The sequence below is a fragment of the Crocodylus porosus genome, unplaced genomic scaffold, assembly GCF_001723895.1.
Source record: "Crocodylus porosus isolate Cpor-Errol unplaced genomic scaffold, CroPor_comp1, whole genome shotgun sequence".
Lineage (NCBI taxonomy): Eukaryota > Metazoa > Chordata > Crocodylia > Crocodylidae > Crocodylus > Crocodylus porosus.
The window spans coordinates 36,172,229-36,185,796 of NW_017728931.1; the positions used below are offsets into that span (position 1 = coordinate 36,172,229).

Genomic DNA, 13,568 nt, shown 5'->3' on the forward strand with positions numbered 1-13,568 from the left:
TAACCTTACCCACAACTTTTCTGTGACACTTGAATGTCAGCAGCCAGAGTGAAGGTGTTGATGCTGATTAGGCCTGACCTTGTTTCTGTGAGTTTGGGCTAGGTTCCAGTTTACTAGCCAGCTGTAAGGAGCTTGTCTACACTGGGGAAAGGCACCTTGTTACAGGTGTTCATGAACGTGTTTTAATTAATATGAAGGTATAAATACAATTTAGGACTTAATATGAAAAGGGGATGTCATCTTTACAAACTTGCTATCTGGCTTTGATTAACTCTACTATTTTTTGTTAGACCTCTCTAAGAGCCATACCTGAAAGCTTGTAAAAAAGCATTTTTCCAACTGTTTGAGTTAGTTTAATAAAAGATATCAGATTTACCCAAGGAATTTTGTCTGCCTATGTTGTTAGACTAACATGGCTACAGCCTATACCCCTGGTATCTTGCTGAATGCACTTTCTAATAGGATATATTTTCACAGTGTAAATGTGGCCAAAACATAGCTAAACAATATTTTTTTTCTACTAATGTTTTCACTAGTCATTTAATCTATCTGTTTAATATTCTTATATCCAGCCTAACACTAAAGTACCTGAGCATTTCACAAGCATTTACAGGAGTATAGATTTTGTGTGTCTTAAATCTCACGGACATTGTTACCCTGTTTGGTTTGCAGGGGTGGATGCTGGTGTGGAGATTTGTTGCTATGGAAGCAAGCCTAAGTCAAAGAAGTGGGTTTGCATTTTTCTGTGTGTACTATACTTTAATTAGCTGAGTTGGCCAGTGGGGGGTCAAAAACAGGAAATCGGGACTCCTGACTATAAGCCTGGAGGGTTTTCTATATTCATTCAGAGTAGGAATCTATCAGAGTCACTGACTGCTGCTGACAGAAACCGATATCATAGGCTCATCAGATAGTAGGAAAGTAGGGCTGTAAGGCCATAAGGCATGATGACCCCTGGATCACCCCTGACTAAACCATCCCTATGACATGCCTAACTTGCTTTTGAAAGCTCCCGAGGATGGAGATTCTACAACTTCGCTGGGTAGCCTGTTCCAATGCCCGACCACCCACATAGTCAGGGCATTTTTATTCATAAATTCATAGGTTGTTAGGGGCTGGAAGGTACCTCACAGATCATCGGGTCCAGCCCCTCCACTCTAGGCAGGAAGACAACTGGGGTTAGGTGACTGTTCAGTCTCCTCTTAAACCTCTAGGGTACGCAATTGCACCACCTCTGGAGGAAGCCTATTGCACAGTCTGGACACCCTGACTGTGAAGGAGTTTTTCCTGGTATTAAGCCTGAAGTAGCCTTCCAGGAGTTTGTATCCATTGGTCCTGGTCTTCCCCAGGGTGCCCTAGTGAACAGTTGTTCACTGAGCTCCTGATGCACTCCTTTGGTGTAGCAGTAAGATGCTATCAAGTCGCCTCTCAACCTTTTCTTCTTTAGGCTAAAGAGGCCCAGGTCCCTCAGCCTTTCCTCGTATGGCTTGCCTTGCAAGTCCCAGATCATATGGGTTGCTCTTTTCTGGACCCTCTTAAGGTTTTCCACATCCTTATTGAAATGCAGTGCCCAGAACTGGATGCAGTACTCCAACTGTGGTCTCACCAGTGCTGAGTCCAGCGGAGTATCAGCTAGTTTACACAATGTAAGAAACAACCTTCTACATGGAGCAGATAACTTTCAAATGGTGTTTCCCTGGAGTAGCTGATATGTGAATGTATCGGTCTGGTGTTCTGTTTCACTTCTCATGCTCTGTTTTTTTGGGGGGTGATCCTCTCTTTTACAGAGCCATGGGGAAGAAAGCAGCAAAGGAGGTTAAGTCCAATGGGGTTATCATGGTGCCTGAACAGCCAGTAAAGGAGCAAATGGAGGAAAGAGGCCAGTGGAGTAACAAAGTAGAATTTGTGTTGTCCGTGGCTGGGGAGATCATTGGCTTGGGCAACGTCTGGAGGTTTCCTTATCTCTGTTACAAAAATGGAGGTGGTAAGTCTGGAAATGTGCACCATATACAAGATGTGAGTGGTAGAGGAGAAAGTTTCATCCATCCATTGATCACTCACTCACTCTTTGATGTGTCTTTTTCATGGACTAGGGAAGGTGTTGTAGGGGTACATGAATCTAGCCCCATAGAGGTGTGTTCAGGTGGGCCATTTTTCAAAGTAGCTGCCAAACTCAGCTTTTTAGTAGAGACCCCTCTGAGTGACCCATCAGAAGTTTTAACATTTTTATGGACAGCCAGAAAGTCAGAAGCTGAGTCAAAACACCTTTGAGGTCTCCTAAAACAGGGGAGAGCTCACTGCTCCTGTCACTTCCCCACAATCACCTCCACCCAACAATTCCTAGGACCTTTTCTTCCTCAACCAGTCCCCTTTGAAAAAAACCTCCTCCTATTCCAACCATACCCCAGCTCCTTCAGATCATAATTGGTCTCCTGAGAGTGAAAGGCTCTGCTGCTTTTAGCTGCTTCAGGGCCTGGTCTCCTCCTCAAACCAACTGGATACCTGCTCCCTCTTCCTGAAATGGCGAAGCAAAACCTTCCTCACAGTACAGGAATATGTCTTATAATGACCTTGACTGGAAAAAAACAAGTATCCATAGAAAAGAGAAAAGGCTCCAGAGTTTCAGTGCTGAAGTACCAAGGAAATTTGCCATGTAGGCAAAAATAAATTTTACAGGGCCTCAGGGAAGTATTCTTGGCAGGGTCGGGGAGAGAAGGGCATCACTACCTCTTCCCTAGTCATAGTTCTCTGAATAGCCTATCCATAGCAAGGGGAAACATTTTCCATTCCCCTTCACCTCCCTTTCTTGCATGACTTCCTTAACTCCTTTTCCAATAAAACTGCAATAATACCATTACATGGTTAAAAATTAAATTTTCTAGTACTAATAAAATGAAACAAAGGGGGGATAACTGAGTGTAAGCAGTTTCTTAATGAGCCAAAGTCCAACTTTTTTTTATAAAGGAAAACTAGGAATAAAAAAATATGGCCCAATAATGCAATAAGGGCATACCCGGTCCTCCCATTCTATGAACACATTTCGAGATAAGGTCTACAGTCATAAACACCTCTCCTTGACCTTGGAATGCCTGTTTTCTACCGACCGTGTTACAGAGGCCTGACACTCCATGCTTTTGGGTCTTTCCCATGTGCAGCTCATACACTGACTAGTTTGCTGACTAATAGTCATAGACTTCCCAGATTTCTGTCCCCTAAATTGGTATCGCAGAACTTCTCTGCACTGACCTGATTCAGTGTCCATAGAAATCGAAAGAAAATCTCCCATTAACTTAATGGGCTTTGGATCAGCTTCTGAAATGCAAGGAGCTTTTTCTTAATTTAAGCTGATCTTCATGAGACTTTAATGTCTTCTCCTCTAAGGGCTAACCATTGTCAGTAATTCTTTAAATTTTGGCTGAGAGTTGCATAAGAACATGTATATGAGTTGCTACATCAGCAAAAACCCATGGTGCATCTAGAGGAGGAGGAGCAGGGAGCTGATGAAGGAAACCCTAACCCCTCTCTGCTTTACCTGACTGAAGCTTTGAGGCCTCTGCCTCCCTTCTTACTGAGAACCTGTGGCTTGTGTCCCAATTGCCCCCTCTTAGTTATGCTGCTGCATATGACCCCCTGTCAATTGGTTTTGGTTTCAGGTTGTTTTACACTTTTTAAAACCTTTTCCTGGTTAGAAAAGTAGGCAAATTGTTTAAAGAAAATGTCATTTTGAAAAGAAATGTTGAAATTTGGAAAATGTCAAAGCTAAAATCTTTTGACATTTGAATGTCCCCCCCACATTTTAAGGCTAAACTTATTAATCAAATTTGACTTGAATTCATGAATATCACAGTTCCTCTAAAAATATAATTTCTTGGCAAATTTAGTGGTTTTTGAAAAAATATATGCAGGCTTCATCAACTGGAGCTGAGACGGTCCTATTCCTGCTGGGTAAGAAAAGTCATTTTTGTTAGGTATAATAAGAATTCCCCCTACATTTCTCAACTTTGCTCAAACTTACCATGAAGGTTGTAAAAAAAAAAAAAAAAAAAAAAGGTCAGCTCTCATTTCCCCCACAGCAATTTTTGCACTTCCAGATCCTGGCCGATACCAGATGCAGAAGTGCTAAAATAGCCTGAGGCAGGTAGTATTTCCAGGGCAAGAAGAAATCTGAGAGCCTGTTCTCTTATAAGCTCTCCATAGCTCTGCAGACCAAAAGGGTCAGTTAGTTTAGATGAGCAGTTATATTATGTGATCAGCCATGTCTAGAGGAAATATTCCACCTCCCTGGTTAGCATATCAAATGGCAGGGGGTGGTGTGGAAATCAGTACAGATTAGTACAGCTTAGTACAGATCCTTTCATCATTAACTGCCTCACTTTCCACAGGTGCTTTCTTCATCCCCTACCTCATTTTCTTGTTTACGTGTGGGATTCCCGTGTTCTTCCTGGAGACTGCTCTGGGGCAGTACACCAGTCAGGGAGGTGTCACTGCCTGGAGGAAGATTTGCCCCATCTTTGAAGGTGAGTCCATTACTGGATATCACTTCCTTTTAAGTCCTTCTTCTCATCTGTCTTCCCTTCCTCTCCTCTCACGCCCTTCCTTTCCATCCTGATTGTTTCCTGCAGTAGCACCCACAAACCAGAAGAACGACGAGTGTCTGTGTGTATCGGGCACTGGACCAACACAGAACAGGACATGGAGTGTAGTGTCCAGTTCAGGGAAGGTGCAGCAGGACAGTGGAGCTAATAAACAGGAAGAACAGGGGAAGAGAGGATGAAGTAAATGCCTCTGAACACTGACACAGGCTAGAAAAATATCATCCACAGGGGGCTAGTTGTAAATTCTCCATGGCTTCATACAGCTCTTTCCCTGCCTGAACCTGATAAGAGGTCCACTGTTTCTTGTTTCACCAAGAATACTCCTCTGAAATGAATGTTTCAGCATTTTCTAGCAAACCAATTAATTTTCCTTGCCTCCTTCGCTCCAGTGGGATGGTCCGTGTCACTATTTGAGGGTAAAGACTGATATACTAGGGTCTATTATAAATGATGGCCTAACTCCCCATTAATTTGTCTTCACAGGAATTGGATATGCCTCACAAGTCATCGAATCCTATCTGAATATCTACTACATTGTCATTCTGTCTTGGGCTCTCTTCTACCTGTTCAGCTCCTTTGCGGCCGTGCTACCCTGGTCCAACTGCAATAATCCTTGGAACACAGGTACAGCTCCAGTCAATCTGTGCCTGGGAAGAGGACCAGGGGTTGGGGATTTTCCACAACACATAAAATTGATTTTTTTTCAATTTAAACAAAACTTTGCACAAGACGCATTTGCTTTATGTGGAGAAAATACTTTTTATTTGCAATATTTAGGGTTACCATATTTCCAGTTCCAAAAAAACACCTATCAAGAGAATAGCATTCCCTACCCACAGCTCTCTGGCTCTGCCAGTGCCCCTCACTCCCACCCTGCAGCCCCCTGCTCCTCCAGCCCTGCCCGAGGGGGCCCCAGGTGCCCCTGTCCTGACTAGGCTGGAGTGCAGCACTCTGATTTGTGCAGGTGGAGTGAGCCTGGCCCTGGCATGGGCAGGAGGGAAGATGAAGGGAGGCCTGTGACACTCCCCACCCTGAGCTGGGACTCCAGTGCCGCACCAGGCGGCTTGGCCGTGCCCCCCCGGGGCAGCTTCTCCCAGCTGGTCGAGCCCTGTGAGCATGGGCACAGAGCTCCCTGCTGCCCCCCTGGTCCCCTTCCCCCACTGGAGGGGTAGGTGTCTTCCTGCCACAGCCCAAGCACCCGGAAACTGTGCTTTCCTCAGTGCCAGCAGGCATCCACCTCCCATCACACACTCATCCCCTGTACGCACCCCTGCAACACACGCACGCATGCATGTGCGCCCTGGCCCTCCAACTCCTCCACCCCCAGACTTACCTGCATCCAGCTGCTGGGACTGCTCCCACCACCCTGCCAGACTGCATTGCTGGCCATGTGCTTGTGCAAACAGATATAAGCCTGCTGCCTCCAGTTGCCCTCCCCCTGCTCCCACCAGCAGAGGGGAGCAGAATCCTGGATATTGGTTCAGCTTCCAAAAAACTGCCCAGACTGAGATTGAAGGGTCCAAAAAGAGGACATTTCTGGGAAAACCCAGACATATGGTAACCCTACGATATCTAAACTGAGAAACCGGTTACTTTAATGCTGATATCCTGCTGCAGTTCATCTTTAATATTGTAGTTTGGTTTTCTGATGTTCCCATTCTCCCCAGCTGGTGGGACTCCCAGCTGGATAGCATCTCCTATGCTGCACCTTGGTCTGGGTGTCTCTGCTTACCAGGATGGGAGACTGTGAGGCATAATTGGATGCAAAATCTGACCAGGGAGCTTGGCCCTTGGGGAAAAAACTTGGGGGCATAAGGCACCATTGCTGAATAGGAAGATTTTGAGTTTGGCAGGGAGGGGTTTGTTGGAAAATTAAACTGTTCAGCTGGAGAGGAGACCATTTTCATATCAGCTTTGGTCTGGAGTCTTTGTCATAACTTTCCACTAGGGCTGACACTGCCTCTTATCTCTTATACTCAAGTACACCTCACACCGGCAAGTGACTCAGTTAGCTTCTATGTATGCTCCCTCAAGAGTTTGTCTTTGTTTTGTCAGTCTGTGTTTACTCAGGCCAGGTCTATGTAGCAGTCAAGTGTGGATGTAACAGTAACTATATCAATTAGTCCAACATAACTGGATTCCCCCCTCCTCTTCAAGGCTCCCTGATAAACATGACCTATTTGGCAAAAGTCCAGTTGTTGTCTGATGCAACTGCTTCAACACAAGGAGCTACTGCAAGTCCAGTTATCCTGGTTAGGGATCACAGCTCCACGTACCCCTGACCAATGTAGCCATGCTGGCAAAAGCTTGCAGAGTAAACCTGGCCTCAGTGCCTGTAATGCCTATTGAGGGTGAAATGGGTTCAGTGTTGGCCTATAGCCTATCTCTTCACAGCCTTTTTGGCCACACTGATCTGGCTCCCTTCCCAGCAGTATGCTAGAAAGCAGAGCTGGAGAGAGCTTTGGCATCTGCTCCATTCCTCTCCTCTTTCACTTGTGTTAGATGATTCATTTCTGACATGTCTGAACATCCCCCTCTCCATATTCAGCCCGCTCACAGCCTTCCCTTGTCTTCCCTACATGTGCAAAAAAAGGGGTCTGATTCCCACCACTCCATGAGCAGGGCTGTAGAAAGGCAGGGAATTTCCTTTCTGACTTGTCTCTCAACATTTTGTAACTGTTCAGCCTAAATAGGCTCTCTGTCTTTCCCCACCCCCCTGTTGTTTAACTTATTGTTTGCTAAATGAATGAAGAGGCACTATTTATTGTCTGCTGCTGCTTCCACCCATTTTAGGAATTTCACATACCATTTGCACTTTGGATCTGTGGGAGTGGGGAGGAGGAGGTGTACTTGCAAAGCAGTGGGGGGAGGAAGAGGTGCCTATTTGTGGGGGGGAACCAGGAAAAGAGCGGGGAGGGCAGAGAAGAATGAGATTTAACATCCTGGATAACTGTAGTTGCATTCTACAGCCATCTGGTTTCCATTCATTAGGGATCTGCCTCTTCCTTCAGCCCTCTAGCTGTTCCCAGGCTGGGATTCTGGGTGAGGGGAGAAAAAGTGACATTTTGTAATAGCGAGTGAAGGATTTGTTTGCAGTTGCAGTGAATGAAGAGGAGGTAGGAGCATCCAGGGTGAGAGGCAAGAGATTTCTGCTGGCTGACAAACTTTCTTTTCTGTTTTGTTAGACCTGTGCGTGGATTTCCTGAATGCCTCTGGTTCGGAGAACTGGACAGCACCAGCCAACGCTACCTCCCCAGTTATTGAATTCTGGGAGTACGTACCCCCATTTATGAACCTGCTTACCTCCAAAGGTCACGGCATTGTTAATACCTGGAATGCTGCCTCTGTTGTAACAGAAAAGATGAGCTAATACCACGTTTCAGATTCAGAACCCAGGCCTATGGCATGTGATGCATCAAAATGCTGTGGGGCACATACAGAAGCAGCTTGACTTGAGTCTATGAAACCCTTAAGCATGTATGTACATGTCCCTCTGCTGACTTGGCAGATACCGTAAAGTATTCCAGATGTGGGTACACAGGCCCTGTACCCATTTTGTCCCTGGTAATACCTAGGGGGCACACAGGCAGTCAGTTCATGTAGAAGTATATCGGTACAGTTTGTTCAGAAGAATAGCTAGAAGAGGGGAGCCAGGGGAGATTCTGAACAGATGCTCTGCAGTAAAGCAGAGAGAGACAAAGCAGCTTATTTTTCTTATTTTAATAAGGCTCCTTGTTCAGTGCCTGAGGAAAACTGCTCTTATTTTGATTCCTCACTGCCAGAGTACGTGCCCATGAATTCCAAGAAATTGCCCCAGGGCAAACAGGCCTATCGCCTAAGAGAAATACTCAGGAGGGAGAAATGCACCAGAGTCCACTGAAGGGCATCATTTTGCACCAGATATTAGAGAGAATGAACATTACGAGACCTAGATACACCTTGCCCCTCCCCATGCCTTATCCAGGGAGCTCTCAGGAAGCTAGAAGCACTATTCTACCCCCCCTGCCTTATCTTGGACAGGTTAGGGTATTATGGACCCAGTGTCAGGGTTGACTAGTTTTATTAATAGATTAGACAGTGGATTTGTATAGGACAATGTGGATAGGGACAATCCTGCTTCTGGCAGGGTGGTGAACTAGACCTCTGAAGGTTCCCTCCAGCCCTACTTTCTATGATCCATAGCTTTCAAAGTACTTACAAAGGTGACCATGGCAGATGAGTTGGAGAGTTGGGACTTCAGCATGAGGCTGCTGGCTCCCCACCTTGTGCCCTGCTTACTGGGCCCCTCAAGCAGATTCCCCAGATGCCACTAGAATAACCATCTGCAATTTCAGAACAACATTGCCAGCTTCCAAAGGGGCCAGAAGGGTTTTTTGTGTGGTGGGGGAGGAGTTTAGGGGAATCAGACTTACTAAGAATAGAATACGGGATGACTGGAGAAACCCAAGTAGCCCAGGGAGTGACTGGGAACCGCTAGTGATATTGAAGAGTAGCAGGGGAGCCTGTAGATTGAAAGAAAGCTGAAAGGATAGAGGTTCTGTGCAAGTTGGCTTCTATACTATATAGTCCCAGGACTTTGAAATTGTAATGGAGCTATCAGCATAGTGGAGGGTTTTAGGGGAGCTGGTAAGCTCAGCCTAATGAGAAGACTTGGTGAAGTACATGGACCGGGCTAACAGGATCCCAGAGAGAAGTGTTACAGAGATGAAGATTGCAGAATGGCTGGGGGTCGTTAGGGATGTGGGAGGGTGCTGGGCAGCCATTTTTATGGGACATGTATGAAAATGTCTGATTTGGGGGGCTATTGGAAAAAGCAGGTTGGAAGAATCAGGTCTTGGACACTAACTTTCCTTTCTCCCCACCCTTGCACCGGCAGAAGACGAGCTTTGGGGCTCACTGATGGTATTCACAATCTGGGTAACCTGCGCTGGGAGCTGGCTCTCTGCCTCCTGCTTGCATGGATCATTTGCTACTTCTGCATCTGGAAGGGAGTCAAGTCCACAGGCAAGGTAAAATCAGACTCTGTCCCCTTTCTTAGCTGCTGCTATATCTCCCCTCAAGCCTAAACCTTTTGTTGTGAGAGAAGAGGAAAAGAGCCAAGGCACACAGAACACAGGACCAAACCAGATCTAAGTGGGTACCACTGCACAGGGCCACACAAACTGAAATCTCAGTTTGGTCCATAGCATGGAAAACAAAGAAAGTAGATCAAACTGAAAGGAGAAGGAGAGTTTAGAAGCAGGAAAGTCCTTTGACTAATGCTACCCGCCATGATGAGGGAAGAGGCTCTTGTGCTAGTAGCAATACACAATCACCTAATTCAGTGGGAGTCAGCCTTTTTGGCAGGTGTGCCACAAATTAAGCCCTGCCCCTTCCCCAAGTGCCACTGTGGTTCACTACCACAGTCTGATCTACTGTTCTGCTTTCTGCACTCTGCACTATCTGCTACTGTGCTGCTTGCCACACATGCAGGCTGTCCATGCCATTTGTGGTGCATACTGTATACTGCAGGTTGGCCACCCCTGACCTAGTCATTGATGCTACACCCCCTGTAGTTTGGTGCCTTTTGCAACACTAAACAGTTTCAGTGGCAAAAGTCCACTCACCCTACAGTAATCAACAATGAAGCTGAGTGTATAACCCACTGCAAATAATCTACTCAGGGAATCTATTGCAATTACTTCCTCTTTATATGTAATTACATAATCCACTGCTCTTTCCATGTTACTTTTTTTTGTTTAGCTCAGTGGATTGCTCAGAGTTGGAGTGCTGTTTTGAACGTTTCACATTTGACAATAAAAATTTGGTCTGGGCTGGCACGTTGGGTTGAGTCACAAATCACATGGTATTGTTTCCATTTCTGAACAGGGTGAGCATAATATATCTGATGAGGGGATCAAAGAAGTCTCTGTAGGTTTGATTGGATGCTCTAATCAAAGTCATAGTAGGTGGTGATGGTAGGTTATACATAAGAAGTATTTATCTTATATATTTCCAGTGGAAGTATGACTGTGCTTGAAGGGCAGGTGACCCCTTTATTCCTCAGAGTAACTACTGACTTACTTATACTGTCCTCTCCCAGCACGTACAGCTTCTCCTGGCACTGGTTGAGACAGATTCCAAAACAGGTCCTGTATCAGTCAGACGTGGAATCTCTGTGGCTGTCTCCCAATCTCATACTTATCTTTTTCCTGTTGAGCTCTGACTGGCTTGGATTGTAGTTGGTGAATTGTGGAATCTGCACAACTGCTCATCTTTAACGCAAATTTACTCAGTTGCTCCAGGTTTCAGCTCCCAGTTGTTGGTCGCTACCTCCTATTTTGTTTAAAAAAAAACAAACCTGCTCGTAGATGGGGTGTGGTCTATATACATATTTTTAAAAGGATCTTGAAAAATTGTTGAGGATTGAAAAATGATCCAAGGTTCAGGAAACGTGCTTTATGGTGGGAAATGAGAGAAACACAGCCTAACCAAAGAAGATTCATAGGTGATTGGGGTCCTGAGCAACTCCATGGAAAGAATATTTCATCAGCAGTTAAGGGCTCTTTAATTTGGCAGGAAAAGGCATCATGAGATTCAGTGGCTAGAAGCTACAGCTAGATAAATTCAGACCAGAGCAATAAGGGGCAATTTTTTAACGGTGACAGCAATTAGCCACAGAACAATTAGCAACTTACCCTACGGAGTTTGTAGATTCTCTGTCCCATAAAGTCCACAAATCAAGTTTAGGTATAAGCAGGGAAAAGTAAATGTGATTTTTTTTTTTTTCAGACCACCATTTGTCAACCTAGTAATCTCAGATGTGTCCGTTAGCTGTAGAGTTAAGGGAATTTTTGCACTGTATAATTCATGTGGTGACAGCATGCCCTTTCAGTCCCTCTCCTTAATATTTCTTTTGTTTCCAGGTAGTTTACTTCACTGCCACATTTCCCTACTTGATGCTTATTATCTTGCTTGTTCGAGGGGTCACTCTGCCTGGGGCATTGGAGGGGATCAAGTTCTACTTGAATCCAGATGTTTCCAGGCTTAGGGACCCACAGGTGAGTGAATGAACACCCAGTCCTATGAGGTGCATGCAGTCTCAGCAAGGTGGTGATGGGGACAGGAGGTACTAAGCACCTTGTAGGATTGGGCCCTCCTTGATTGCTATCTATATCTAGTTTTAGCTGTCTTCTCCCAAGTGACTGACCAAATACTGGGGTCTCATTAAAAGCATTAGTGGGGGCATCTTGTCTCAGGATACATGTGGATTTTTTTTGTCAACATATTTGAAACAAATGGATCGTTAGGTCAATTCCATTGAAGAACTTGGCAAATACAGACACATCTAGTAAATATTTGGAATGCACCAGATTCCAGTTTTTGCTGAATGTTAAAATGATGAAAGAAAACAGGAGAAATACCTCTCTTCTTTTTTCAGCCTGGCTGGAGCTTCTCAGAGACGTCAGTCTCCTAGTGTGAGAGAGCTAGTGTAGTAGATGGCTATGGGTATGTCTACACTGCTTCCCCAGCTCTGTCCAAAGCATTGCTTTCATACATGCCCACCATGCATGCATCATGCCTCAAAGTGAATCAGACCTGAGGATGCCTCCTTCACACTTGACAACTGAGCCTCTGGGATGTTTGGGGGCAACAATGTGGGGAGCTCTCTGAGCTCCTTCACTGCCTTATTCCTGGGGTTGACATATGCAGTGTGGGAATGGATGGATGTGGTATGGCTGAAAGCAGCACTTCTCCGAAGTTGTAGAGCCAGTGTCTCCATGTCCTGTGTGAGAGTTAATGTGTAGGGACTGCAGTCTGAGCCCTGCTCTTTCTATAATTTTGTAACTCCAAAACAGGCATTGAAGTCAGTTCTTTCCTACAGAGCTGGTGCCCTATAGCTGCTGCTCTGATTTTTAAAAGATCATTAGGCTTCTAGCCTTTATGACTGAACAAAGTCTTGAAAACAGTTGATGTGCCCAGCAGTGTTATATCGTCCTGAGGGGATGGCCTTGTAGTCACTGCCCTGGTACTGGTAAAAGCTCAGCCACAGAAACAGGGAGCTCAGTACAGGCTGCAGAACTGGCCTAAAAAGCAGGGTAAATTAACCCTTTCTGAGGTTCTGGCTGCCAAGGCTAGATTGGTACTGGAACCCCGGCTACCTAGTTGGAAGTTGGCTCAGTGGAATGCTAAAGTCACTGCACTGTTCCCAATGCCTCCGTCATCCCAATGAGGTGTCAATCCTGAGGCCTAAAGATGAGCCTGTGAACATCAACACTGCTCATTAATTCACTGCTGATTATTTTAGCAGAACCATGCAACAAATGTGCTTTCCCCTCAATTCCAAACCGCTGCCTGCATCTTCCTAGATGACAAACACCCCAGCTGCTCCTACCTGGCTGCCAAAGCCTCCAGCTTTCTCCTGATGACTTTCAGATGCAATTATGTGCTCTTGATGTGCTAAAAAAAAATTAAAAATGGTGGCTTGCTAAAAACATAGAGGTGGCCTGAAATAAATTGAATGTCATTGTCCAACAATACAGCAGTTCCTGAACAGAATGTTTAGTTCCTGTTCATAATGAATGTATTACTAACCTCTGTTTTTTTTAAACCCAAATGAAGCTGGCATGAAATTTCCAGTCTGTAGCACTACAGTGCTTTCGGAGCCAGGGGCAGAATTTGGGTCCATCTTGCTAGGTAAAACATGAGGCCTTCTATATGTGGCCTGTGTACAGGCCTGTGATTCTCAACCAGGGTGCTCCAAGGTCTTTTTGAGGATGATGCAGGATGCTATGTAGTATCAGCACTGTTAGGTGTGCACACAGTTGCATGATTCAACAAGATAAACCCAGAGATTTCAAATAGGAATCCATGGTGGCAAAAGCATTCTGATCTGTTGCAGTCTTTCTGAGTTCTTTGCAGAAGAAGAATTGCTATTCTTTTTCTGCACCTAAAAACAAGTGCAAGCTAAGAATTAACATTTTCTGATTGGTG

General features: G+C 45.2%; 1 protein-coding gene across 3 annotated transcripts in view; it reads left to right on the forward strand.

The window, feature by feature from the left end:
* The window catches only part of LOC109316472 (sodium- and chloride-dependent betaine transporter-like), a 51,933-nt gene that overhangs the window by 12,409 nt on the left and 25,956 nt on the right, over window positions 1-13,568 (forward strand). For all 3 annotated transcript variants that reach the window (XM_019544587.1, XM_019544588.1, XM_019544589.1), the window contains exons 2-7: window positions 1,788-1,984; window positions 4,383-4,517; window positions 5,079-5,219; window positions 7,781-7,868; window positions 9,472-9,604; window positions 11,501-11,635. In XM_019544587.1, the coding sequence (XP_019400132.1) occupies window positions 1,792-1,984; window positions 4,383-4,517; window positions 5,079-5,219; window positions 7,781-7,868; window positions 9,472-9,604; window positions 11,501-11,635 (825 nt within the window). In that variant the 5' untranslated portion in view covers window positions 1,788-1,791. The remainder of the gene's footprint in view (window positions 1-1,787; window positions 1,985-4,382; window positions 4,518-5,078; window positions 5,220-7,780; window positions 7,869-9,471; window positions 9,605-11,500; window positions 11,636-13,568) is intronic.